Genomic DNA, 26,097 nt, shown 5'->3' with positions numbered 1-26,097 from the left:
AAGTGCTGGGATTACAGGTGTGAGCCACTGAGCCCAGCCATTTCTTTAAACATATTTTCTCCCCTCCCCCTCCCCCATTTCTGGTCCTCCAGTTACACATATTGTTAGACTGCCTGATGCCTGATGCTGTCTCACAGGTCAACAAGGCTGTTTCTTCCTTTCCACCTGGTTTTTCCTCTGCATGCTTCAGTTCGAGTAACTTGTATTATCCTGGCTTTAAGTTTACTGAGTAGTTTAATCTGCTGTTAATCTCATCCAGTAGATTTTTTGTTTCATACATTGTATATTTTCATCTTTAGAATTTCCATTTGATTCATTATTATACTTTCCATCTCTCCTTTGACTATGATCATGGTTTCCTATAAATCCTTGAAGAGGTAGGTAGGTAGATAATTTTTATTTTTTTGAGACAGGGTCTGGCTCTGTTGCCCAGGCTGGAGTGCAGTGGTGTGAGCTCAGCTCACTGCAGCCTCCAAATCCCAGGCTCAATTGATCCTCCCACCCCAGTCTCCCAAGTATCTCGCCTGGCTAATTTTTTGTATTTTTTGTAGAGATGGGGTTTCACCATGTTGCCCAGGCTGGTCTTGAACTCCTCAACTCAAGCAACTCACCATCTCAGCCTTCCAAAGTGCTGGGATTACAGGCATGCAGCACTGTGCCCAGCTGATCCTTGGGCGTATTTTTGGTGGTTGTTTTAAATGCCTTCTCTGTGAATCCTGTCATCCGTGTCATTTCTGGGTCTGTTTCTATTGACTGATTTTTTTCCCAATTATCTGTCACAGGTTCCTGTTCCTGCTTCTTCACATGTCTAGTAATTTTGCATTCGGTGCTGGAGGTTGTAAATGTCAAATTGTTTGAGTTTCTGGATTTTATTGGCCTTCTTTTCAAGAATGTTGAGGGTTGGCCGGGCGCGGTGGCTCAAGCCTGTAATCCCAGCACTTTGGGAGGCCGAGACAGGCAGATCACGAGGTCAGGAGATCGAGACCATCCTGGCTAACATGGTGAAACCCTGTCTCTACTAAAAAAATACAAAAAGCTAGCCGGGCGAGGTGGCGGGTGCCTGTAGTCCCAGCTACTCGGGAGGCTGAGGCAGGAGAATGGCATAAACCCGGGAGGCGGAGCTTGCAGTGAGCTGAGATCCGGCCACTGCACTCCAGCCTGGGTGACAGAGCGAGACTCCATCTCAAAAAAAAAAAAAAAAAAAAGACTCTTGAGGGTTATGCTGATGCAGTTAACATATTTGTGGATCAGCCTGGTCCTTTCGGGACTTGTTTTGAACCTTCTTCGCTAGGTCATGTCTAGAGGAGCTGTCACCCTAGGATTACTTTGGCCCTTCACCTAGGACATGGCCTTCTTGGTATCTACTGAATATTCTGGGTGGTCAAGATTTTTTCCCTCTGTCCCTGGTTTTCAGCCATTTCATTATGAGGTACTGTGGTGTGGTCTACTTTGTACATATGCTGCTTTGACTTCTTTGTACTTACTCTCCATTGCTTTGAGGTTCTTGGATCTGCGGATATACGGGTTTTTATAACATTTGGAAACTTTTCAGCCATTCATTTTTTGAGACAGTCTTGGTCTGTCACCCAGGCTGGAGTACAGTGGCTTGATCATAGCTCACTGGAGCCTTGTCCTCCCTAGGCTCAAGCGATCCTCCTACCTCAGACTCCCAAGCAGCTGAGGTCAGTGACGGATAGTCAGGGAGGGCTCTTCCTTACTGGTGGCTGATGTTCCAGCATTCCCTGGCCTGGTGTGAGCTCTGGCTCCCGGTGGCCAGCGTTCCAGCATCCCCTGCCTCGTGTGAACTCTGGCTCCCCGTGGCCGGCATTCCAGTGTTCCCTGGCCTGGTGTGAACTCTGACTCCCAGTGGCTGGCATCCCAGCATTCTCTGCCTGGTGTGAACTCTGGTTCCCTGTGGCCAGCGTTCCAGCGTCCCCTGCCTGGTGTGAATTCAGGCTCCCCGTGGCCGTCGTTCCAGCGTCCCCTGGCCTGGTGTGAACTCTGGTGTCACTCTGCTCCCTGGTCACCATTGGTCCCTGGCTTCGTGGGATCTTACTCTGCTTATGCACAGTTCAGTATTCAGCCAAAGGCTCAAGTGGACCCTTGTGGGGATTTTGGGGGTTCCACTGCATTGCTGCCTTCTCTCCAGGACTCTTTCGGGGCTCCCCTGCACTGCTGCCTTCTCTCCAGGACTCTGTCCATAGTCCTTGGCCTCCTTGGTTTCCCAACTCTGTCCCCTGCAGCCCAGTGAGGCTACCAGGTTCTCTCGGCCAAAGGCTTGTTTGCCTTCTGTCTCTGCGCCTGTTGTCCAGTGTTAGAAACAGCTGTTTCTCATATTTTTTGTTCCATGTTTGAGTTGTTTGTGGTGACAGATAAGTCTGGTACCGACTACTTCGTCATGGCCAAAACACCTGACATGTCTTAAATTCTCAACTTGGGCAAGATACATGGAGTTGCTTTTATATATTTTCATATAAAAATATAAAGACTATATGCATGTCTTTGTAAACCAGAAACGGTCCCTAATGATGACTAGGGATCCTGTGCTTTGGCGTCAGACCTGGGCTCTCACTTCGGCTGGGTCACTTACCAGCCAGGTAACAAGGGCAAAACATTTCTCCTCTCAGTTAAGTGGAGACAACAACGACATCAGAGGTGGTATCCGTAAGAATTCACTAAGATGACGCGTGCAAGGCCCTCAGCATGAGGCTGGCACATAGTAGGTGCTTAATGGGAAGTAATGACCACCTGCTATTTTAGGGTACAAGGAGGAGGGGCATTTGCTCCTCAAACCCAACCTTCTCCCCACCAGCCCGGCCCCCCCAGCCATGGGCCTCCACCCACCCAGCACAGAGGCATCTCTGTCCTCCGTCCCACTCACAGCCACACCCTTGGGGCGCTTTCCCAGCTGCCTATGGGCTGGACAGGACACCCATGGAACCGCAGTGGGTAACAGGGCAGCCCAGCATTGAAGCCCTGAGAACTGAGGGCTGTCATGACCTTCCGTCTACCCTGTGTGCTCCTTAGGGCCCCAGAGAGGGAGAGGAGCAGGTGGGAGCACTGCCCACTCGGCCCGGCAGGGAGGACAAACCTGCCCAGCAGCCTCAGCTCACCCTCAGCCCTGGGCACCTACCCTGGAAGGTCAAGCCAAAAGGCCTCCCATGGGGCTGCTGACCTCAGGCACCACCTAAGGCCACGGGCTGTCTGTGCTGTGGCCCCAGTGGCTGAGCAAAAGTTTGGAAAACTCAAAGCAAGGCCTGCAGGAGCTCAGGTCACCTCAAGCCGCAGGGAAGCAGCTCTGCTCCTGCAGACAGAGGTGTGCTCTCTGGCTGGCACACTGGTGCCCGGCCAGGGTGCTGCCCACCCTGTAGCAATGCCCAGTGGCTGTTAAGTTTGGGGATCCACATCTTCTCCCCTGCTGGTTGTGTGAGAGGGGAAGGCCCCCAGGGCAGGCAACACACATGGCTGAGCCACAGGCTCTGGATCCCACCACAGAGGTGCAGAGAGTGCCACGGCCTACCCCGCTGGCAGGCCTCCCCGAAGTCTCTTTCTCCTTGCCAGCCCCTTAAGTCTCCAAGCTGGTTCCTTCCAACCTCTCCCTTGGGCCTCGTGCCAGGGCGATCTCCTGGGTCATCATCAGGCCCTCATTTACAGCGGAGGTGACAGAGGCACAGAGAGGTCCTGCCACCAGCTCAGGTGACATCCCCAGCAAAGGGACTGTCCTAACCACACACTGAGTGGCCTCCAGGAGCCAGCAGGACATGGAGAGACAGAGCCAGACCCAAGGTGGCTGGACGGGCCGAGCAGGGCCTGGACAGAAGGTGTGGAGTTGGGGGTAACTCAGAGGCAGCTTCGGAAAGAGGGTTTTACAGGAAAGCACTCAGTGGGAATCAGGAACCTGGGTCCCACTGAGTGGCCTGATGCAAGGCTTCCGTCCCCCCACGGGGCCTCAGTGACCCCACCGCACTGAGGGGGGCGTCCCTCAGTCGCCTCAGGGGTCAACGCTCCGGGACACCCCAGCTCCCTCCAGCAAGCTGGGCCTCGTAGGTGCAGTACTCGTCATGGACTCTGGAGGGCAGCAGCCACCTGCCTTTTCCAGGAGCTGCCTGGAAGTGGAACCTCCCCGCACGCGGCTCCAGGTGGAGGCTGCGGCCCACTGGGGTCAGCTCTTAGCTCCTCCCTCATCCCTCCCCCTGTAGGATGGATGGCCCATGGGATCCATCCCTGAGGCCAGCTTGTGCCCTGCCCAGGTGGCACCTGACGCCCAGGCAGCCCCTGCCCGCAGGGCAGACACTGGGGGACTAGTGGGTGGGGCGACCAGTGCAGAAGGAGAAGGGCAGGGAGTCCCTCTAACCATGACACCTGAGAAAATGCCAAGTTACAGCCCCAGAGCCTGCGGTGTCTCCTCACCCCGCAACGGGATCTCATGGCTGCCCGGCCCAGGGAGGCAGGTCCTGGGAGGAGGACGGTCAGTGCCTCTGGGTAGCACACTGGTGCCCGGCCCACGCCCCAAGGCCTGGGGTCAGTGAGGGGACGCCAGTGGAAGCTGATCCAAAGCCCGGTGTGGATGTTCACAAGGAAGTCTTTGGCAACAGGCCTTTCCTGAAAAGGGGATGAGGAAGGCAGGTCAGAAGTGGGTCTGAGCCCTGGGACCTCAGGTCACATTCCTGAATGGCCAGGCCCAAGCTTGGGAGGCTTGGCTCAGCACCCAGCCCCTCCCACAGCACCAGGGAGCCTGATTCCTGAACCCCCAGCTGGGGGACCCTCCCTCACCTTCACACTCGTTCCCAGCAGGTGGAGCAAAGAAAGGCCAGACTCGGAGTCCAGGCTCAGCCGTGTGCCCGCTGGCGAGCGCCTTCCTTTCCAGGACTCGGTCCTTCTCTGTGAAACGGGGATGACCGCCACTTAACCACACCAAGAAGGTGGCCAGAGTGCTTTGCGCCCTCTTGGCTGTCTTTGGCCGCTTGGCTTCCAAGAATCCAGAGGGCCGGGCCTTTCTACAGCCAACATCGGTCCCCGCAAAGCTGGTTTCCTTCCCCGAAGGCTTCCTGGAGGAGGCGGTGGAGCGGGGCCTGGAAGGACAGTGACGCAGGAAGGAGCCGAGCCGCTCCGGCCCCACGTCTGGCAGGCGACGCCCGGGCCGGCCTCGAGGGGGCGTGGGCGCGGGGAGGGAAGGCGCAGGCACCGGGCGGCGGCGGCTCGGAGGGAATCGAGAGGCGCGATCCAGTCCGGGCGATCACGTGGGCTCCAGCCGGCCCAGGTGGGGCTGTGACCTGTGACGCAGGCGGCGCCGCCACAGGTGCCCGGGACGCGCCCCGCCCCCTCCCCGACCCTCCCCGCGCGGGCCCTCGGACCCGGAGCCGCCCCGCCCGCCCAGCGCCCACCTGCGGGGCCGCAGCCGCCGCCCTCCCGCCAGACAGCGCAGGAAGTGCAGGAGGCACCCCGGGCCGGACCGCGCGGCCGCAGGAGCGAGGCGGCTGCAGGATAGGAGGGGATCCGGCGCTGGAAGCTGCACCGTCCGCGCGCCGCCCCTCCGTCCCTCCGCCCTGCGGCGCAGGTGAGAGCCTGGGGGACAGGTGAGCCGGGAGACAGGTGAGCCGGGGCTGGGGGGAGCCGGGGGAGGGGGGTAAGCCTGGGGGAGGCGCCGGGAACCCGGGGCGCCTCTCCTCCCCTCGCTTTTCCCGCAAGCCCCGCCCCGGGAGCCGCAACAACCTCTCGACCCTCCCGTGCCTCCGCCGGGGCGGGAGGGGCGGGGTTCGCGGGCTAAGCCGCCCCCAGGCAGCCCCCTGCTTGCCCCTGCACGCTCGCTCGCTGCCCTCTCTCGACCCCCAGCGGCCGCTTCCTCTTCCTAAAGGAAAACTTCCATGCAACCGGAACCTGGGTTCAGATTTGAGCGCGGAGGACTCTGGAAGCCCCGGAGAGTCTGAAAGAGCATGGGGTGGGGGGCAGAACAGAACGACCCTCCCGGGAGCTCTTTGGGGAATCTGACGCCCAAACCTGCTTTGGTCCCAAAAGTTCAGAAAAGCTCCAAGAAGGAAGAACCCAACACCCAAGACAAACCCGAACCACACGCCCCTCCCCCACCCCGTGGACTTGGTGGGCGGCGGCAGGGAGGGACCTGCTTTGTCTCCCCTGAGAAGGGAGGGGGAGGGGGAGGGGTGCGTCCCACCTACCAGGGAGCCGTGGCGGCTTGTCTTGGCTGCTCAGCCTCTTTCTGCGTCTGTGAAATGGGAACAGGCTCCCTTTTGAGATTTGAGTAGGTGGGGGGTACCGAGGGAGTGGCAGTGATGGCAGGTCTTGGTGGCCTCTGCATCTGACCTGAATTGAGGCCTGAATCTTCTCTGTGTCCTTGAGGGGAACAGTCTGTGCCCCACTAACATGGGGGCCTAGGGGGTGCGTGTGGGCCTGGCTTGGACCAGCAACAGGGTCCAGGTGCTGTGTATGGCTGCGGGCCCTGACACCTCCATGGCATAGTTCCCAGGTGTGCCCGTCACATCCTGGCTCTTTGTGAACTAAGCAGCTCTCGGGTCCTCAGTCTCCTCATCCGTAAAATGGGACTAGTAGGAGTGTTGAGGAGTTAGAAGATGTTGACCCACAAGTGTGCCAGGCAGACGTGGTCCCTGCTGTGCGATGCCCACGGCCAGCAGAGGGGAACGGTGAGAGAAAGGTACTGTCCAGAGCAGGAGCTGTGGGCTGAAGGTGGGCACTCCCCACCCACCCAGTCCTGCTGGAAGGGAGGTGTCTTGGGGGCTTCCTGGAAGAAGTAAGTCACCTGGACCAAAGTCACCTGGAGGGTGGGATGGGCCCTCCCCCAACCTGGACACTGGGGAGAAACCCTTGCTAGGGGTGCCTCCCTGAGGGCGCTGGCTCTCCAGGGGCCGTCTCTGACCCATAGGATCACCTATATGGAAAGCACTTTCCACCTACACATGAGGAAACCGAGGCACAGAAGTGAAACAGTGAGAAGTGGCGTGCCGGGGTCCCCACAGCTCACATGTGGAGCGCGGGTCCCCATCCTGAGGATGGCCATCTGTGTTCATGTTGTGATCCAGGTGCAGGTGCTCCCCGTGATTTTGGGTCTGAGTTTTAGTTCTGGTTTCCAGATGGATCTGGGCTGCTCCTGTCCTTAGCGCAGGGAACTGTCTGTCTGGAGCAGCGTCCTTATTTCTAGTGACTCCCTGGCCGAGGCCAGAACCCTCACTGCCCCCTGTCCCCATCTGGGGACAGCCATCCAGGTCAGAACAGGGCCTGACCAGCAGTCCCACTCAGGCAGGCCACATTCCCTCTGCACCTGGTTGGGTGGCAGGGGACCTATCCCCCGCGTGGGCACCTGTCAGAGGCAGGCTGTGATTCCCACCCTTTGGGGGAACCCCGTGAGTGGCAACAGAGCCAGGGACAGTGCCTGGGTTTATGAGACATCTCATTCAGAGCCGGAGCTGGGGAGTGACTGGAATGCACTTTGGGCTGAGCTGGCTACGTCCAGGTGGGAGGGCCAGGTGCAATTCCCCGCCCCCACCATGCAGGGTGGCTCTCTGCTTAGCTGCCCAGGGTTTCCCCACCGCAGCCCTAGGGGCCTTGATCCAGATAACAGGTCTCTCCAGCAGCCTTGCCGACCAGTAGCCAGGACTCCTGACTACCAGCAGTGTCTCCAGACGTTGCCAAATGCGCCCTGAGGGGCAAAACTGCCCCAGTGCAGGCCGCAGAGCTGAACCCCTGGCCACCTTGCAAACGGAGCTGGCTGATGTGTGCTGCATGATTTACAAAACCAAGTCCTCCCCCAGATGATGTGACTGAGTCCGAAGTTTGGCTGGGCAGAATTACCGGAGTACAAGGGCATCATTGTGGCTTGAGTTTGCGTGCACTGAGGCTGGATGGACAGGTGCTAGAGAGGCCACGCCCCGCTGGGCCGAGTGGGGTTAGCCAGACCTAGAGGCCAGGGTAGGAGGGGCAGAAATGCCCGAGGGTGGGATCACTTGAAGCTGGAGGCCCGTGCAGCGTCCTAACTGGAGGGGCAGCAAACTTGGAGCAATTAGGTCCTGGTGGCCATGAAAGCAGCTGTGCTCAGAGTCCCAGGCCCCAGCTGGGAGACTGTACTGCTGTGGGGATGTAGGAGGGACGGGGCTGGCGCCCACTAGAGTCACTAGAAGCCCATCTCTCCGGAAGGACGAGGGGGCAGGAGGGCGGGGCTAGAGAGCGGCCCACCCAACCAAGGCTGGGTCTGAGATCCGGCAGATCAGCCAAGGCCAAGTGCAGACAGGAACGGACAGGCTGGGCAGGGGCCCCTGAGACTGGCCAGAGACCACGGATTCCACCTGCTTGGACAGGCTGGGCAGGGTCCCTGAGACTGGCCAGAGACCACGGATTCCACCTGCTCACCTCTGCTGCACGCCTCCTCCTGCACAAGTCCCTCGTGCCCTGTAACTATATGTGTCAGGGATACCTGCGTGGGGTATTTAGTGGTAAAGGGAAAAGAGACAGCTCTGGGTCCCAGGGCTCAGCCATGGGAGGTCCTTTCCAGCCCACCCTGAGCAGAAGCAGCAGGAAGTCGCCCAAAAAGTGGCACAAATGGGCCTGGAACCTCTGTGGGCTGCCCTGGCCCAGTCTCTGCTCACTTTGAGCAAAGTCCCCTTGCAAGTTGGTTCTTGGCATGGAACACCAGGGCCTCTCTGGGAAGACGCAGAATCAAGGTAAGGAGACCAGGGCAGAGCACATGCCGAGGCAGGCATTTGCTTTTTAGTGCGGGAACTGAGCCCGACTGTTTGTGGGGACACGAACAGGAAACTATCCCTGCCCTGCAAGGGCTCACACACATGGGGAGACAGGAAAGACAGACAGCCTGCGGCTCCCTCTGCCCTGTGCATGCCTGAAGGAGCTTTCCTGGCAGCCCCCACTCAGCAAGTCAGGGCTGCCTTTACTGGGGAGCAGGTCTGCCACTGGCCCGCGAGGCTGCTGCAGGGAATCTGACCGACCTCTGTGGCATTGTAGCCCGGACAGCATGGCCAGCTGCTGAAAGGAGTCTGAGCTCTCAGCCCCTCCCCTTCACTGGCTCCAGGCACCAGGAGCAGACCAGCATCTCAGTGAGGAGATGGAGAGGGACCACTGCAGAAACCAGCCCGCATGCAGGAGAGACTTCAGGATACGGACCTGGCGTGGGGCTGGGGGTCCCAGAGGGCCCTCCCGGTGAGACACCTGTGCTCAGGGCGTGTGCACCTGGGCCTCCCACCAGCATAAGGCCTCTCTCCTCAATAGAAGCAGAAGCAATCACCCACCAGCAGCAGATGTTTGAGGAAAGCCCTGTGCCCGAGACAGAGGCCAGCAGAGGCGGAGACAGGAGGAAGTGTGTGGTGGGGGCACAGCTCTAGCAGCCCATGACAGAAAGAAAGAAACTCCCTCCAAAGAAAATGTAATCCTTCCTCTCTAAGATAATAGAAGATGTTACACCCATAAAACAAGAGCAGGATGCCAGGAATGAAGAGCACAGGGCTCTTTGACGATAATGAAAATGACAAGACCATGGGGCAGATAAGAAGATCAAGTAGAGACAACCTCACACAGAGAACAAAGTAGGGGAGGGAAGGTAAGGAATTAGGAGAAAACGCCAGAGCTTAATACTCATTAGTGGGTATTCCAAAAAGAGAAGACAGAATGGAAGAAATAATATGAAAATCTGTGCAGCCCTGAAGACAAGAGTGACCGCATGGGGAGTTCTACCCAGTGCCTGGCTCAGTGAACGAACGTGGACCCTACGGAGGCACATCAGCACGACAGCCAGAGCTCCCAGCCTCCGGCAGGTGCCCCAGACCCTCAGTGGGGCCAGGGAGAACCACACACCGGTCATGATACGAGGAAGGGATCGGGGCATTGGGGCCCCTCCCCAGCAACTCTGAAGATGAGGGAAGGGCCCTTCCCGACTCTGGGAGAAAACCATCTATAGTGGGAACACTCGTCTCCTCGCCACCAGTCAGGGGAGAGGAAGAAACAAGATATTTTCAGGCATCCAAAAGATGCCTCCCATGTGGCTTGCTGGTTCAGTGCCTGGGGATGTGCTTCAGCACAGTGAGGGCCCGGAGCAGGTGAGACGGGACTGGGGGCCAAGCCTCCAGCCCCAGAAGAGGCGGAGGAGGTCCTGGGATCCACCCAGGGTGAGGCCCAGAGCACCAGGCCCTCTGGAGAGGGAGGATGGGGGGTGTCTCGGAAAAACACAGAACTGGCCTGCCAAACGTATAGAATATACTCTCAAGAAGCACATGGCAGAGACGCCGGAACACTCAGGGAAAATTTAACTGGGAAAAACCAGGCCAGTGGAATGAGAGAAAATCATTATTAACAAGAGGTGGGCAAAGCCTTACCCTGACCCGGGGCTTAGCGCCTTGTGCCGGCACAGACATCTGTGGGCACAGACATCGTGTGACGGCTGTGATGGAGTCCTCGTCCAAGAGGTAAGGAGCGGGTAGGGATGCCCATAGGCGGGGGTCACCGAGAGCAGGCTGTGCCTTTTACTGGGGAAAGCTGAGGAGCCCAGAGCGGTGGCCTCTGGGGATCAAGGCAGCGTGGAGGCGGGGACGCTGGGCTTTCATGCTAAGTCTTTGGTGCTCGTTGACTTTTGAAACGGTGTCTGTGTCTTCATAGTTCTTTAGAAAAACTGAAAAACAGAAGGCAACGGGTGCGGGTGCCTGCCAGGGCCACAGCTCCCGAGAGCCGGCTCCTGGGGGGCTCTGGCTTCCAGAGCCCAGAGCCCCTGCCCACACCCCTAGGGCTCTCTGTTAGACCTGTGGGTGTGGCTGCCTCACTGGGAGTGGAGGTCACACCCAGCAATGGCTCTGGCTCTGGCTCGCCTGACAGGTTCCCGTTTGGGTGCCTTCTGGCAGTGGAGCAGACTTTGACCTCTCTTGGGACAGCCGCCGCCAGCCAGGGAGTGCTGCTGGCCAGGGCCAGGACACTGTCTCAGAGGACGTGGTCAGGGACAGTCAGGCCTGGGCAGTCTGGCCCCATTAGGGGGAGGAAGGCCTCTATGACAGCCGGAAGGCTGAGACAGTGCAGGCTGGCGTCTCTGTGTCTGGGGGCTGTGGGGTCTTGGGGACATTTGTTTGGTGGGAGACCGGGCACAGTGACGATGTGGGCATGTCAACCCACGTCAAATGCCCCCCAGGTAAAGAAATCACATTTAGAATAAAAGGACTGCAGGACCGTAGGCCGCCTACACTGGCTGCTCGCTGGAGTGCGTTCTGCTTGGCATGTAGACAGAAGCCTAAAAGAAACAGATTTCTCGGCCAGGCCTGGGTAAAACGCAGACACGTTACTGTGAGCGGGTGATCCTGGGACGGTGCAGACCAGCGTCACCCGGGTCAGTGTCATGGACATCAGCCCCGGGGGAGGCCTGTTGTGTCTGCTGCTGTCCTCGGCCGGTGATTCGGAATGTCCGGAGGAATGTGCCCTCCCAGCCAGCGTGGGGGCCGTCCCTCCCTAGGGCCTGGGAGGCTCAGCCGCACGTGCCTTCCTGGGCTGGTTTTAGCAGAGAATCTGTGTCCTGGGAGAGTTTGGTGGCTCCTGGGGCTGAGCAGGGACAGAGAGGTGTCCCGGGTGCCCTGCGGGTGCTCCAAAGGTGCGAACTCAGGTCAGTTGTGTGGCTGGCTGGAGGCCACCTCCCTGTAGGAAGTGACTTGGAGCGAGCGATCCAGCCTTGTTTTCGCATCAGAAAAATCAGTTTCCACCCCGGAGAGACTCCGGTCATTTTCATGTGTATGACGTTCTGGGTGTATAGGAGGCATACTGAGTGGTGGCTCTTACTGTTTTTATTTTTATGTTTTAAAAGGGAAAGAATGAAAGCAGTGAGTTTTCTCCGTGTTGTTACCTTTTGAACCTACAAAGCTCCCTGAACGTAGGGAGCATGAGCTTGTCTTTGATTCGGCAAGGCTTGGTCACCGCAATGTGGATGTAGGCCTCACACCGGCCAGGCCTGTTACACACTTTGCACGCTTTACACTTACCGCAGTACCTTCAGGAGGTGGGCCTTGCTCTTATCGTGCCCATTTTACAGATTTTGAAACTGAGGCACAGGCAGCGTCACTTGACCACGTGCCTCGGTGAGGCTCCTTGACCACATGCCTCGGTCAGGGCTGCCCCCTGACACGTGTGGGGAGCCCCTGAGCAGCAGAGGGGAAAGCTGGGAGGCCTGGAAGACCAGACCCTCCGAAGCCATTGCTCAGTGGCCTGAGGGTTGCAAGCAGCCTGGGGCGTGAAAGCTTGCTGTGGGCCTGACCGCTGTGGCGAGCCACGTGCTGTCACTCAGGAGGTGATGTGTAGCCACAACAGCCCCACGAAGTGCCTGGAAACAGACCTCCAGGCCCGGCTCCTGCAGGCCGTGTCGGCTGGGGGCTCTGCACATCTTGGCCCCACGGGGTCCAGGCCACTGGGGCTCTGCCTGGCCACGCGTGCTCATAGTCATGGCAGCCGGGGAAGACGCAGAGGCAGGTCGAGAGCTGGCTCTCCACGTTCCTACCTGGTGGGGACACATGTCCCAAAGCCAGTCACAGGACTGTGCCATTCCCAAGGGGCCGAAGGGCAGCCCTGCCTCGGGTCTGGAAGGGGGAAAGTGAGAAACAGGAAACAGCGGCGTCAGGGGCAGGGCTGCCAGCCCAAGACCATGAAGGGAACAGTGCGGTAGAGATGGGCTCGGGGGCACGTGCTGCCAGGAGGGACGGGCAGGAGGGTGGTGGGGGCGGGACTGCCCACGGGGTGTGGCGATCGGGCTCCAGAGATGTCTGCAGGTCAGCTCCCGCCCTGCGCTGGGTGGTGTACATGAGACTGTGGCCTGCCACCCCTGCCACCACCACACCTGCCCAGTGGCCAGGTGTCATCCCAGACTCTCAGGCTGGTGCCTGGTGGGCTCCTGAAACCAGAATTGTCAGCTTTATGCCCAGTTCAGAAACGTGGAAAAATGCCAGCATGTTGCTGGCGTGTGGAAATGTTCTATGGACAGTCCGCCACAGTCATGTCACCGTGTGGCTGAGAGAGGGGAATCACACGGGCCTGGGCTCGGGCCAGGAGCATGTGGGCAAATGTGCCCGACCCCGCCAGCAGAGCCTGGCTCGGGTGTCTGGAAGGCCCCAGTGAGGCTGTGGTCACTGCCACTGTGGCTGATGCTGACCTCAGGAAGCCCCCCAGCGCAGCACCATCACCCTCGTGTTCACCACAAGGAACTGGTTCCAGGAGGCTGCATGGCTGCCAGGTGTGAGCCAGGATTCCAGGCCAGGTCTGCAGGGCTCCAGGGCCATGCACCTGAGCTGCCCCACCTGCCTCCTGGCTCAGGAATGTGTCCTCAGCGCGTGCTGCCCGTCAGAGGAAGCAGCGCGGCCTCCCAGCCTCCGAGGTCCAGCCTCCCCCCCTAAGCTGTGCCCATTGGTCCCTTGGAGCTTGCAGAACCAGTGCCTGCCTAATCCCGTCCTGTGCCCAGCCTCCAGCGTCAGATGTCGCTGGCTCCCGGTGGTTAGGGCTGGCTGTGCCGCTGACCCACTCTGCTCCTGGCTGTGTTGCTGTCCTTGCACGCTGTGTCTTGGGAGCTGTACTGGGGCCCCGGCCAGGCATATGCAAAAGAGCAGCGGGGTGGACACCTGAGGGGGCAGGGGAGAGCAGCCTCATGAGACCCTCACTTCTGCCCTTTCCCCAGGACCCCACAACCACCCAGCATGTCCCAGCGGCACTCAGACAGCTCCTTGGAGGAGAAGCTCCTGGAATACCGCTTCCATTCGGAGCTCCGGCTGGATACCAGTGGGAACCCAGCCTCTGGGCTCCCGATGGTCCGTGGCTCCCTGCGTGTTAGGGACAATGCCGTCTTCCAGCCCGAGGTCCCGGCACCCCCACAGCCTCGGTCCCCAGGGCACGAGGAGCCGTGGCCCATCGTCCTGAGCACAGAGAGCCCGGCGGCCCTCAAGCTAGGCACCCAGCAGCTGATCCCCAAGAGCCTGGCCGTGGCCAGCAAGGCCAAGACCCCAGCCCGCCACCAGAGCTTCGGGGCGGCTGTACTTAGCAGGGAGGCCGCCCGGCGGGACCCTCAGCTCCTCCCAGCCCCCAGCTTCTCCCTGGACGACATAGACATGGACAAGGACCCCGGGGGCATGCTGAGGCGGAACCTGCGGAACCAATCCTACCGGGCGGCCATGAAGGGCCTGGGGAAGCCAGGTGGCCAGGGGGACGCCATCCCACTAAGCCCTAAGCTCCAGGCTCTGGCCGAGGAACCCAGCCAGCCTCACACTCGGAACCCAGCCAAAAACAAGGTAGGGGCCTGCCCACGTGGACCGCGGGGAGGGTGCAGCTAGGCAGAGGGGTGGCCTGGCCGTCTCCACCACTGTCATCTTCTGCATTGTGGCAGCTGCCGTTAGTAAGCACCTGCTGCACGAGGACTCTCAACTGGTTTATTCCCGTTCAGCCCAGTCTGTGAGCCTGAAGATCCCCCCTTACAGACGAGGCAGCAGAGGCTTGGAAAGGTCGAGGGTTCTACCCAGGCCCCAGACTCTGGTGTCCCCGCTCCCAGCCTTGGTGGAGGGCAGATCCCTGGAAGGCCCAGTCCCTGTTTCCAAGCCCCAGACAGGAGCCAGCCTGCCTAGATGACAGGGTTCAGGGTGACCTTGCTGCAGTGACTGGCCTGGGCTCCATCTGCCCCCGCAGCTCCAGACAGGGACTCAGGCGGGGCAGCTGTGCGGCGGCCTCGGGCTCGGGAGAAGTCTGCACGTTCCCTCTGTACGCAGAGCCCTGCTTCCCTGCCTGCTGGCGGTGGCTCTAGGTCTGGGGCATGGTGGCGGCAGACCCTTCGCTGGGCAGGGTGTAGCCTGGCTGCATGTGTCACTAGGGCCCAGGCGACAGAGCGTCCTGCTGGGGCTCCTGGGCCCAGTGTCCCTCATCCTCGGAGTCACCATCCCTTGCGACCGGGGGTGAGGCCTTCATTGCAGGCAGCCCTGGAGCTGGAAGCTGTGTTCAGGGAGAGTTGCATGGCACCTGGACACCCACCCAGCCAAGACTGGGACTCTGGCCACCCTGCTTGGTCTCTTTAGCTGGTGGGTCTGGGCTCGGGCAGGGCTGGGGTAGGGGAGGCGAGCTGCCCTGGGGCCACCCATCAGGAGGCCCTGGCAGCCCCGAGCACCCTCCGGAATGCAGAGCAGATGCAGGGCTGGTCCCAGGGGCATCCTTCTCGTTGGGCGCCTTGCTCAGACGTGTTGGAAAACAGGCCCTAAGCATATGGGCTGCCTCAGTGAAGGAGGAGGGCGGGGCAGGTGCCTTGTGACCCAGGCGAGTTCCTGAACCTTCCTGAGCCTTGGCTTCCCCATGTGGAAGCAAAGATCATAGCCGTCCTCTGGGTGTCCTCTGGACAGTGTCCACGGAAGGCACGTGCCTTCCGTGTTCTTCACTGGTTGCCGTCACAGCTGCCTCCTCAGCCCCGGCTCCTGCCCAGACTGTGAGTGGCAGTGCCAGCCTCAGGGGACGCCAAGACCACCTGTCAGAATGTCCCATCGGCGTCCACTGGAGGCCGATGGTGGCTGACGTGGGGCCCCCCATGTCCCCAGCACCAGTCACTGTCCTCAGTCACGGCTCTCTCCTGCTGTGCCTACCTGAGACGTCCAGGACTCAGAAATGCCTCGGCACTTCTGCCACAGGCTCCTGCACCCCAGGGGCTGGAAGGGCCCCAGCACTCTCTGCACCCACAAGGACTAGGCCCACGGGGCTCGTTCTTTCATTCACTGTTGATTTCATGCAGTCGGCAGACACTTCCTGGGCACCTGCCACATGCTTGGTGCTGGGGTTCCAAAGTGAGCCCAGGGGCACGGGCCTGGTCCTCAAAGGGCCACCAGGGCAGGGTGAATGCCGAGGGCTGGGCTGAGGGCAGCTCGGGGCTGCTGGGAGCACAGAGGAGGGGGCTCCCCGTGGCCTTGGGTCAGGGTAGGGTCCCGGAGAAAGGAGGGTTAGGGTAGAGGCAGACAGGAGGAGAGGACGGGGTCGAGGGGTGGGGGAGGCAACAGCTCCAGCCAGACCTGGAGGCGAAAGGGGGGCCAGGGGGAGCCCTTGAGGTGGGGTGCGGGGCACGGGGCTGAGGGTGCCAGGCCAGGTGCAGCTGGGAGCACCGCACGCTCCCAACCAGTAAGGGGAGTTACAGGCCCCAACTCGTTCCGAGAAATCAGCCCCTTTCCTTCCGGGAACCGGCACACCTGTGGCGTCGGCAGAGTGTGGTGTCCCAGCCAAGGAGGGTGGGCTCCGGAGCCGGGCACCTGAGCCTGGGGGCTTCCCAGGAGCCCAGTCCCTCCCATCGCTTCTGCCATCCTGGCCTCCTGCTGGGGCCCCCAGGCCCATGCTTGGGGCTAGACACTGACTGACCAGTCCCTGCTCACCTGCCCCACCAGGTCCTGGTCCCCAGGGGCCTGTGTCCTGCCCCACTGTCCCTTCACGGCCCTCTCCCCACCGTACCTGCCCTGCCCCCGGCTTCCCTCCAGTCCTGCTCAAAACTCTCCTGAGCATCCCTTCGCGATGAGTCCAACCCTTCCTGCTCCTCCAAGCAGCCCTCCTGGACCTGACAACCCTCAGTCACCTGTCCTGCCTGCTCTGAGCCCTCCTCCCACCTGTCCTGGCCTCTGCTTGGCAGCCCTGAGGCCCTTTGGAGCTGACATCTCTTGGGCACAGCTTCGCATGTGGAGCCGTGAGGTCCCTGGGGTCCCGAGGCAGAATCGCTGTGGGCCACACCTCCCTCGGCTGACAGCTGCGGTTTCTGTCTCTTTTGTGCAGAAGACGCTGGGGCGGAAGCGTGGGCACAAGGGCTCCTTCAAGGACGGTGAGTGTGGCTTCGGGAGGCACCGCGGGCTGGGCTGGGCTCCAGTTGAAGCTGGACTCACTGGGCCACCCTGGGGTTCGGGTGGGCCTTGGTTTGGCGTCTCGGGGTCCCCAAAGCTGTTTGACAGGATCCTTCCAGAGGCTGAGGTCCTGAGGTCCCAGTGGCTGGTCTCACCATGTAGCCTTGATAAGTGTAGAAAGTTCCCTTGGACTCTGTTCTATGTGTTCTGAAGGGCAGGGCACAGACAGAGCCCCCAGTCTTGCCCTGAACACCCCATGTGTGTACTGGGCCCAGCCTACGGTGGCCATGTTGGGGACCAAGGCCAGATCAGAGGGTGCCGGCCCCACGCCGCGGGCTCTGCCCGGATTCTTTGAGGCTGAAGGGCAGCCGTGTGTTGGGGCCTCCAGCAGGGGTGGCAGTGGTGCACACTCAGCCTGCTGGGGGGAGATGAGAACATCCCACAGGGAGGTTGACATAGGGAGGTGCCTGCTACCTGGGTCAAAGTGCACAGGGGTGAGGCCGGGCGCGGTGGCTCAAGCCTGTAATCCCAGCACTTTGGGAGGCCGAGACGGGCGAATCACGAGGTCAGGAGATCGAGACCATCCGGGCTAACACGGTGAAACCCCGTCTCTACTAAAAAATACAAAAAACTAGCCGGGCGAGGTGGCGGGCGCCTGTAGTCCCAGCTACTCGGGAGGCTGAGGCAGGAGAATGGCATAAACCCGGGAGGCGGAGCTTGCAGTGAGCTGAGATCCGGCCACTGCACTCCAGCCTGGGTGACAGAGCGAGACTCCGTCTCAAAAAAAAAAATAAAATAAAATAAACAAAGTGCACAGGGGTGTAAAGAGATCGGAGGCAGTGAGGCCTGGAGAGGGCTAAGGCCTCAAGTGCCCAGCTCCAGACCTGAGGCCCCAAGACACAGTGGCCCCCTCCAGCCCCCAGAAGCTTTGTGGACAGGGACGGGCCCAGGAGGGGGTACCCAGGCCTCCTCTACAGAAATCTCTGGGAAGTGTCCCCAGGAGGCAGCAGCAACGCCCCTTGTCTCAGGGTAAGCCTGGTTGGGGGCTGCTGTGTGGGTTTGGAGGCGCCCTGAGCCGGGACCAGCCCATTTCAGGTGGGGCTTGTGGCATAGAAGAGGTCTTGGGACTGGCGCCCAGCCTGGGACAGTCCCCTCCCAAAGCCTCCCTCTCCCATCCAGCCATGAGAGCCTGTGGGCGCTAGAGGACCCACCCGGGAGGGCCTGTGCCGCCTGATGTCATCACGGGCTCTGAGATGCCCTTGGGAGGGCTCAGCCGGCAAGTTCCAGGGAGGCGCAGCCTTTTCCAATCCCCCAGGGCCACAGGTCACCCTCCTTCTCTCTCTAGACCCCCAGCTCTACCAGGAGATCCAGGAGCGGGGCCTGAACACCAGCCAGGAGTCTGATGATGACATCCTCGATGAGTCCTCCAGCCCCGAGGGAGCCCGGAAGATGGACACGACCATTGTGGTCAAGAGCTACCGGCCTGCCCAGGTCACCTGGAGCCAGCTCCCGGAGGTAGCGCCGGAGGGTGGGTGAGGCTGCACCACAGAGGCAGGCAGGCAGGCAGAAGCCACAGGGGTCCCCCCACTGCTCCTTCCCCGAGCCCAGGTGGCTGGTCCCTAGCAGCAGCCCAGTCCTTCCAGGGAGGGTGGGCAGCCTTCCCAGAAGACCCTTGGCTGTGGGTGGCGGACCTTGGAGTCTCCTGTGCCCTCAGAGTCACCCTGCCCATGCAGGGCCCTGCTGTCCTGCGTGCGAGGGCCGGCCCTGCTCAGACTGCCCTGCAGGGAGCTGCGGGCACCATCAGTCCCTTCCCAGGGCCCCCGCCCCAGGAGAGGGCTAAGGGGTCTGCGTAAGGAGACAGCTGGGATGGGAGGGGCCGCGGCTTGGAGCTGAGGCCAGGGCCAAGCCACTCCTTCACTTTCCATATCTGAAACTGGGGGCCCTTCCCTGTCCTACGGGGGTCTCAGTGGAGAGCGTGGCCTGGCAGTGGTCCCTGTGCTTGGGGGAGGTGACTGCTCCTACCCCAGGTGGACCGGCATGTGACCCGCGCCCTGAGGCCCGAGGGAGGGGACCATGTGGCCGTGGGCGTGGCGGGAAGCAGGGAGGGCGGGCCCCCACCTGTGGTACAATGGGGCTCCTTGTTCGCCATCCAGAGGGGCTGGTACTGCAACCACCCACCACGCTCCATGGTGCTGCGTACCCCGGGGCCCCGGCCAGGGCAGGCCCAGTGTGGGGTGAGGGCAGGCAACGGGCAGCCTCCCCACAGATAGAAAGGTCTGGAAGTGCAGTCTTACTCCCCTGCTGGGAGCTGGGGGCGTGTGGTCTCCCTCTGTCTGGGATAGTGTCCAGTACTGCACCCTGGTAACTGCCAGAGATTCTGACCCTGCATAGGAAGGAGGCGCTGGGTTGGGGAATGGGGGACTCACCCTTGGCCCAGGCGCTGTGGGAGGCCATTCAGCCCGGCCCAGTGAGGAGCAGAGCACGAATCAGGGTGGCCTGAGTCCTGCAGAGGGGAGAGGGGACCCCCGGGCAGTGTAGCAGCCCCGCTGGTCCTGACGCGCTCACCAAGGGAGCCACGCTCCCGCCACGGCGACCCGCCAGCTGTGGGCCCCGAGGAGGAGGGAGCCCGGGCGGGCACAGCGTCACCCATACCTTCCAGGCAGGGCACTGACTCGCCTCGCCCAGGTGGGGTCTGAGTCACAGTCCTGCCCTCCACACTTCCTCCCTGGGTGGGCTCCACGCCTCTCCGTCTGCCAGGAAGATATTTGCGACAAGATCTCCTCCCGTCCTCTGGCCTTTCCCTCTGGATGCCCCATGCTCTTTCTGGGCTGCTCCGGGGCTCTTTGGCTGGGCGGGGGTGGGGGCGGCTGCCCTGGGGAGGGTCCACAGAGAGGACGATGACGGGGATAGACCCTGGGCAGGACAGGCCTACTCCAGGATCGGACCTCCCTGAGCCCTGTGGGGTGGCTGTGGGTGTTCTGCCCAGGCCCCCGCCTCTGCTGGCCAAGTTGGCCCTGGTCCATCAGGAGGAAGAAAGAAGGGAGACTTTGGCCCAGGCTTCCAGGATGTGTGACCTGGAGCTCCTGGGCCCGTGTCCCCCCAGGTGGTGGAATTGGGCATCCTGGACCAGCTCTCCACTGAGGAGCGGAAGAGGCAGGAGGTAAAACGGCCCTGGGCGGGAGCGCTGTCCCCCATGGCCTGGGCCATGCAACACCCAGGGAGGGGTAGCAGCCACAGTGGCGCCACCCAGCCATCCCGCTGTGGCCACCTCCAGCGCCAGGCCCCATCACACTCACCAGCGCCTCACACAGGCCCGGGCTGTGCCTCCGCCTGCACCAGCCCTCACAGACCCGTCACACTCACCAGCGCCTCACACAGGCCCGGGCTGTGCCTCCGCCTGCACCAGCCCTCACAGAGCCCCTTCGCGCCACCGGGTGAATCCTCGGAGTCCAGGGGCCGCCATCTCCCCCTTCTCTGATGAGGACAGGGGTCGCTGCCTAGCTTCATGCGGCTCATAAGGCACCCAGCCAGGGGCACCCAGGGACGTCGGGCTGGCGTCTCCAGGCTGGCCATCCTGACAGTCCCATCCAGGGGTCTGTCCGGGGCTTCTGTCCCCACCGGCCCCTGCCACCCGGGGCATGTCCTCCTGTTCTGAGAATCGGTCACCGAGGCACGCCCGTGTCCAGGGTCACTGTGGGGCTCACCCAGGCCCCTCTCCGCAGGCCATGTTTGAGATCCTCACGTCGGAGTTCTCCTACCAGCACAGCCTGAGCGTTCTGGTGGGGGAGTTCCTGCAGTCCAAGGAGCTGCGGGCCACCGTGACCCAGATGGAGCACCACCACCTCTTCTCCAACATCCTGGATGTCCTGGGTGCCAGTCAGAGGTGAGGTCACGCCACAGCCTTTGCACAGGGTCCTCTGCCGGGAAGGTGCCTCTCCCCATGGGCACCGCACCGTCGTCAGCAGGCCCTGAGGAGCCTGAGCTGCACATTGATGGGGATGGTTTAGGGCAGCTGCTGGCTCCCATGGAGGGTGATGACCTCTGATGGTCCTTGAGACCACCAAGAGCTGGCCCCAGGGCCGGGCTGAGCACTGGGGCTGTGGCATCCTGGTCGTTCATAAGATGTGGAGCACTTCCCAGGAGTCCAGCCCTGCCCCACTGCCAAGCACCATCCCACCAGGACGCCCAGCCACAGAGGGCTGTGTGACCCAGGCAGCGGTGGCCACAAGCTACTCACCTGTAAGCAGGAAGCCTCTAGTTGCAGCTCTGGGTCATGTTCCACCCAAAGGTGTCTGGTGGCTGGACCTGAGCTCTGGTTGCAGGGCCTGGAGGTGGAGGAAAGCCGGACATGCAGCTGCAGCCATGCACGGGGGTGTGTGTGGGGGGTGGGGTGTGTGTGCGTGGGGTGGGGTGTGTGTGCACAGCTGTGTGCGTGGTCAGGGGTGTGTGTGAGTGGGCTGGCCCCGAGGCCTGGAGGGTGACTCGGGAGCATCCAGCACCCGGGTGTGTGTGCATGGGTGTATGTGGGCAGGGGTGTGTGCACGGGTGTGTGTACATTAGTGTGTGTGTGTGGACAGGGTTGTGTGTGCGTGGGCAGGGGTGCGTGTGGACAGGTGTGTGCGTGGGCAGGGGTGTGTGTGTGTGGACAGGTGTGTGTGGGTGTGCATGGTGTGTGCATGGGTGTGTCAGGGGCATGGTTGTGTGTGTGCGGGTGTGTGCATAGATGTATGTGGACAGGTGTGTGCATGGGCAGGGATGTGTGTGCCTGGACGGGTGTGTGTGTGTGGACATGGGTGTGTGTGCGTGGGCAGGTGTGTGTGCGTGGGCAGGTGTGTGTGCACGTGGGTGTCTGCATGGTGTGTGCCTGGGTATGTCGGGGGCAGGGGTGTGTATGCATGGTTGTGTGTGCACGGGTGTGTGCATAGATGTATGTGTGTGGACAGGTGTGTGCACAGGCAGAGATGTGTGTGCGTGGGCAGGGATGTGTGTACATGGGCAGGTGTGTGTGTGCGTGGGTGTGCATGGTGTGTGCATGGGTATGTCAGGGGCAGGGGTGTGTATGCATGGTTGTGTGTGCGTGGGTGTGTGCATAGACGTATGTGTGTGGACAGGTGTGTGCACGGGCAGGGGTGTGTGTACATGGGCAGGGGTGTATATGCGTGGGTGTGTGTGCATGGGTGTGTGCGCGTGGTCAGGGGTATGAGTGGGTAGGGGTGTGTGTGCATGGACAGGTATGTGTGCGTGGGCAGGGGCTTATGTGCGTGGGTATGTGTGCCTGGGCAGGGGTCTGTGTGCCTGGCCGGGGTGTGTGCGCGTGGGCAGGGGTGTGTGTGGTCTCGACCCTGTGCTGCTCCCTATATGCAGGTGAACCCTGGAGTATCATTCGGTCTCCTGAGCCTCAGCCTCGATGCTAACTTGAGGGGCAGTGCCTCTGGCCCTCATGGGCTTGGGTGGTGCTGGGAGATGATTAGGGGCCTGTAGTGCCTGGCACCGGGCTGCTCCAACAGTGGTGGCTGCTGGCGCATTCTTATATCAGCCCCGCCCCTGGCGAGTCCCACCCATCTGCTGCCTGTGGGGTGCCCTTGCGGAACTTTGGGGCCCTGAGGGTGGGCAGGGAGCCGCCTTGTCCCTGGAGACAGGGGCTTCCTGTAGAGCTCCAGGGACCAGCTATGGGAAACTCCCAAACTCTGACTCATCTGTGGGTTGGGGTGGGGGGGGGGGGGGGGGGAGGGGTCTGGGATAGCGGCTGCCCCTCCTCCAGCTCTGCCCCCAGCCATGCAGGCTCTGTGTCCTCCGGTCTCCCCTCTGCCTCAGGCAGCTGTGTGTTTCCCTCTGATCTCCTGGGGCTTTAGATTGCTGCTCGGGGGCGGGAAGCTCCGGCCTCCTCCCCCAGCTGGGTCCCCGACAGCTCCTGGCATTCACAGTGAATTCTCTGGGGAATCATCGCTATTTGGGGTCAGCGGCTGGTGGGCAGCTCTCCCAGACCTTTCTCAGAGCCTGCAGTCTCCCATGTGAGCTGCTGACCGGCCTGGCCGGCCTCGGCACCCACACGTGTCATGGCCCTGCTCATCCAGCAGCCGAGGCCTCCCATGGCCTCCCGGGTCCTCATCCACGGGGACTGCAGCTCCATCTCCTGGGGCTTCTCTAGGGCAAGCAGCTCTCGGGACGCCCTCCCTGCAGGAAGCATGGCTCCTGCGTGGGTGGCAGGCCCAGTCGGGCCCCGTGAGCAGGGGGAGGAGGGACTCCCGCCCACCTCCACGCTGGGCAAGGCAGTCCTCTGAAGGACAGAGCTCTTGGGGCGGGAGGGCCTCCTGTGGCAGGGGCTGGAGACGTGGATGTGGTCTCAGGTTGGGCGCTCTGAGGGTCTGCGGGATGGATGAGGCTCCGGCCACCACCTCACACACCAGGTGACCATCATGGGTTCAGCCAAGCCCAGCCTTGGTGGCTCTGGCTACCCATGGCGGCAGAACCCCGGCAGCCCTGGCCTAGCTCTTACCAAGTGTTAACTCCCTTCGTCCTGATCACCCCGGGCCGAGGCCTGGGTCACGGAGCAGGTGAGGGGCTGGTAGTCGCTTCCAGGGAGTCTGCCAAGAGCCCACACCTGGCCCCCGGCCTTGACTGTTCACTCAGAACGGGGTGGGGGACCCCGTGAAAGTCAACCGACAGTTCGCGAACCCAGCTGGGAGCTCAACCAGCAGAGCTGCCTGGGACTGGGGACTCATCCTTGGAGGGGGTGGCCCCAGGCATCGCCCCTCTTTGTGACCCAGAGGCTGGGCTCTTGTGCCTGTTCCCTGAGTTTCCGTCCTTGAGTTTCTTCCCAGGGGCAGGCTGGTGCAGCAGTAGGGGCCCGGGCCTGTGTGGAGGCCCAGTCATTTTAGCTGGAAGGAGCTTGAAGGGCAAAGGGCACCAACTGGACAGGGCATCAGGACAGGAGGTCCAAACGAGTCCACCTTTGGAGACAGCCCCTGGGGCTGCCGCTGGACAACAGAGGGACGGCGCCAGTGCGTGGGATCGTGGGGGGGGCTCTGTGACCACTTCCCACCTGCCCTCCCTGCCGTCCTGCATCCCAGGTCCGGGTCCCGCCCCGAGTGCTTGCTGCGTGCTGCCTCTGGGAGCTGAGCTCAGCTCCTGCCACGTATATGTATGTGTGAGTGTGCGTGCATATGCACGTCTGTGTGTGCACACATGGGGCCCGACCACCAGGCCCGTGGCACCCTCCTCACCTCTCCTTGCCTTCAGGTTCTTCGAGGACCTGGAGCAGCGGCACAAGGCCCAGGTACTGGTTGAGGACATCAGTGACATCCTGGAGGAGCACGCCGAGAAGCACTTCCACCCCTACATCGCCTACTGCTCCAACGAGGTCTACCAGCAGCGCACGCTGCAGAAGCTGACGTGAGTGGGTGGTCCTGAGGCCCAGAGGGTGGCTCGGGAGCGTCCTGCACCCTGGTCTCCCAAAGCACATTCCTGCTCCCAGCCCGGCTTCTGCAGGTGCTGCCTGATTTGGGTACAGGCCGGCCATGCAGAGCCTGGAAGGACAGCCTTGTCCTCTTGCAGAAGCAGCAACGCCGCCTTCCGAGAGGTCCTGAGAGAGATTGAGAGGCGGCCGGCGTGCGGGGGCCTGCCCGTGCTCTCCTTCCTGATCCTCCCTATGCAGCGGGTGACCCGGCTGCCCCTCCTGACGGATGTGAGTCCACGGCCTGGGGCTGGGGCTGGGCACACTGTCCTGGGGTCCCACTGCCGGAGCCCCCCCGGATTACCCTTTTGTGACCTTCTCCTCCAGGCTGGCCTATGATATTTTAATAGTTATGATCCTAAGATGACTTTAATAACCAGGATAACTTTGTGGTCGCTGCCACCCACAGACCTCACTGTGCCGGGAGCTGTTCCAGCCCTTGGCGGATTTGTGTTCACTTACTCAATGGTTCATGAGGTTTAGGCACACTGACGAGCTGAAACTGGCATCACCCAGAGCCCTGCTGAGCCTCCTCCCAGCCCCCGCCCCACCAGTCCTAGACATGGTAGCCCTGTCACCAGCACCTTCTCTCCCTGTTCTGTGGATGCAGAGAGGGGCTCAGAGGGGCTCACCAGCGTGGGGTGTGTGTGTGGGATGCCAGCCCACAGGGCAGAGGGCGCATGAAGGTAAAAGGTGTACACACAGACGCACACGTGTACACACAGTGCACATGTACTCATGTATCTGTGTGCCCATGTGTACACAATGCATATGTATCAATGCACACCAATACACACATGCCTGCACACGTGCACACACTGCATTGCACATATACATGCATGCATATGTGCGCACAGTGCACACACACGTTTGCATACATGCACACAGGCACTACACACACGTGCACCCGGTGCACACATACACATGTGGATGCATACACATACAGGCACACATGCATGCACACGGTGCACAGGCATATTCACACGTGTGCACGCTGCCCGTACACACAGCCCCACACATGGCAGGACTGAGCTAAGCTCCCTGAGGCTACACATGGCAGGACTGCCCAAGCCAAACAGAACCTCAAATTCCTGGGGACCCCAGGGATGTGCAGCCCCCAGGGCTGCCAGGGGGCCTCCACTGACGATTCCCCAGGTTGGATGGAGAGGATGGAGATGGCCAAGAACGGGAAGGGAAGGGTTCCAGGCAGGGGTGCTAGCTCCTGTTCCCACTCAACCTGCCTGAGGACCTGGCAGAGCTCCAGGTGGTGCGAGGCCGTTCAGGGGCTGGTGGTGGGGCCCTGCAGGAGCCCTCTGGCGGCAGCTCTTGACCATCCTGCAGCCCCACCCCAGGTCTGGTGTTGGTGGGAGCCTCCACACCTGGGATGCCAGAGGGGACTTTGTGTCCCGTGTCTTTTGTTCATCCAGACGCTCTGCCTCAAGACCCAGGGCCACTCCGAGAGGTACAAGGCCGCCAGCCGCGCATTGAAGGCTATCAGCAAGGTAAGATGGGGCCTGGCCCCAACCCCGCCCAAGTTCTGTACCCTAACCCTGTCCCCACCCCACCCTACCTGGTGGCATAGGGCTGGCTCCCCCTACCTTCCAGGGCAACGAGGTTCTCAGATTATCCATCCCAAGCCTTTCACAGCGCTGACAGGGAAACTGAGGCCCAGAAGTTCTCAGATTAACCATCCCAAGCCTTTCACAGCACTGACAGGGAATCTGAGGCCCAGAGGTTCTCAGATTATCCATCCCAAGCCTTTCAGAGCGCTGACAGGGAAACTGAGGCCCAGAGGTTCTCAGATTATCCATC

The 26,097-nt window shown here is 61.3% G+C and overlaps 1 protein-coding gene across 1 annotated transcript in view; it reads left to right on the top strand.

Moving 5' to 3' along the window:
- Nucleotides 1-5,323: 5,323 nt before the first annotated feature.
- Nucleotides 5,324-26,097, top strand: part of ARHGEF16 (Rho guanine nucleotide exchange factor 16) — a 26,323-nt gene continuing 5,549 nt past the window's right edge. Inside the window, exons 1-9 of the mRNA XM_023215321.1 lie at nt 5,324-5,557; nt 13,667-14,273; nt 16,768-16,813; nt 18,178-18,347; nt 19,936-19,992; nt 20,555-20,715; nt 24,072-24,224; nt 24,387-24,516; nt 25,713-25,787. Coding sequence (XP_023071089.1) covers nt 13,686-14,273; nt 16,768-16,813; nt 18,178-18,347; nt 19,936-19,992; nt 20,555-20,715; nt 24,072-24,224; nt 24,387-24,516; nt 25,713-25,787 — 1,380 coding nt within the window. The 5' untranslated portion in view covers nt 5,324-5,557; nt 13,667-13,685. The remainder of the gene's footprint in view (nt 5,558-13,666; nt 14,274-16,767; nt 16,814-18,177; nt 18,348-19,935; nt 19,993-20,554; nt 20,716-24,071; nt 24,225-24,386; nt 24,517-25,712; nt 25,788-26,097) is intronic.

This window comes from Piliocolobus tephrosceles, chromosome 1, assembly GCF_002776525.5.
Source record: "Piliocolobus tephrosceles isolate RC106 chromosome 1, ASM277652v3, whole genome shotgun sequence".
NCBI lineage: Eukaryota > Metazoa > Chordata > Mammalia > Primates > Cercopithecidae > Piliocolobus > Piliocolobus tephrosceles.
This window is presented reverse-complemented; position numbering and strand designations above follow the sequence as displayed.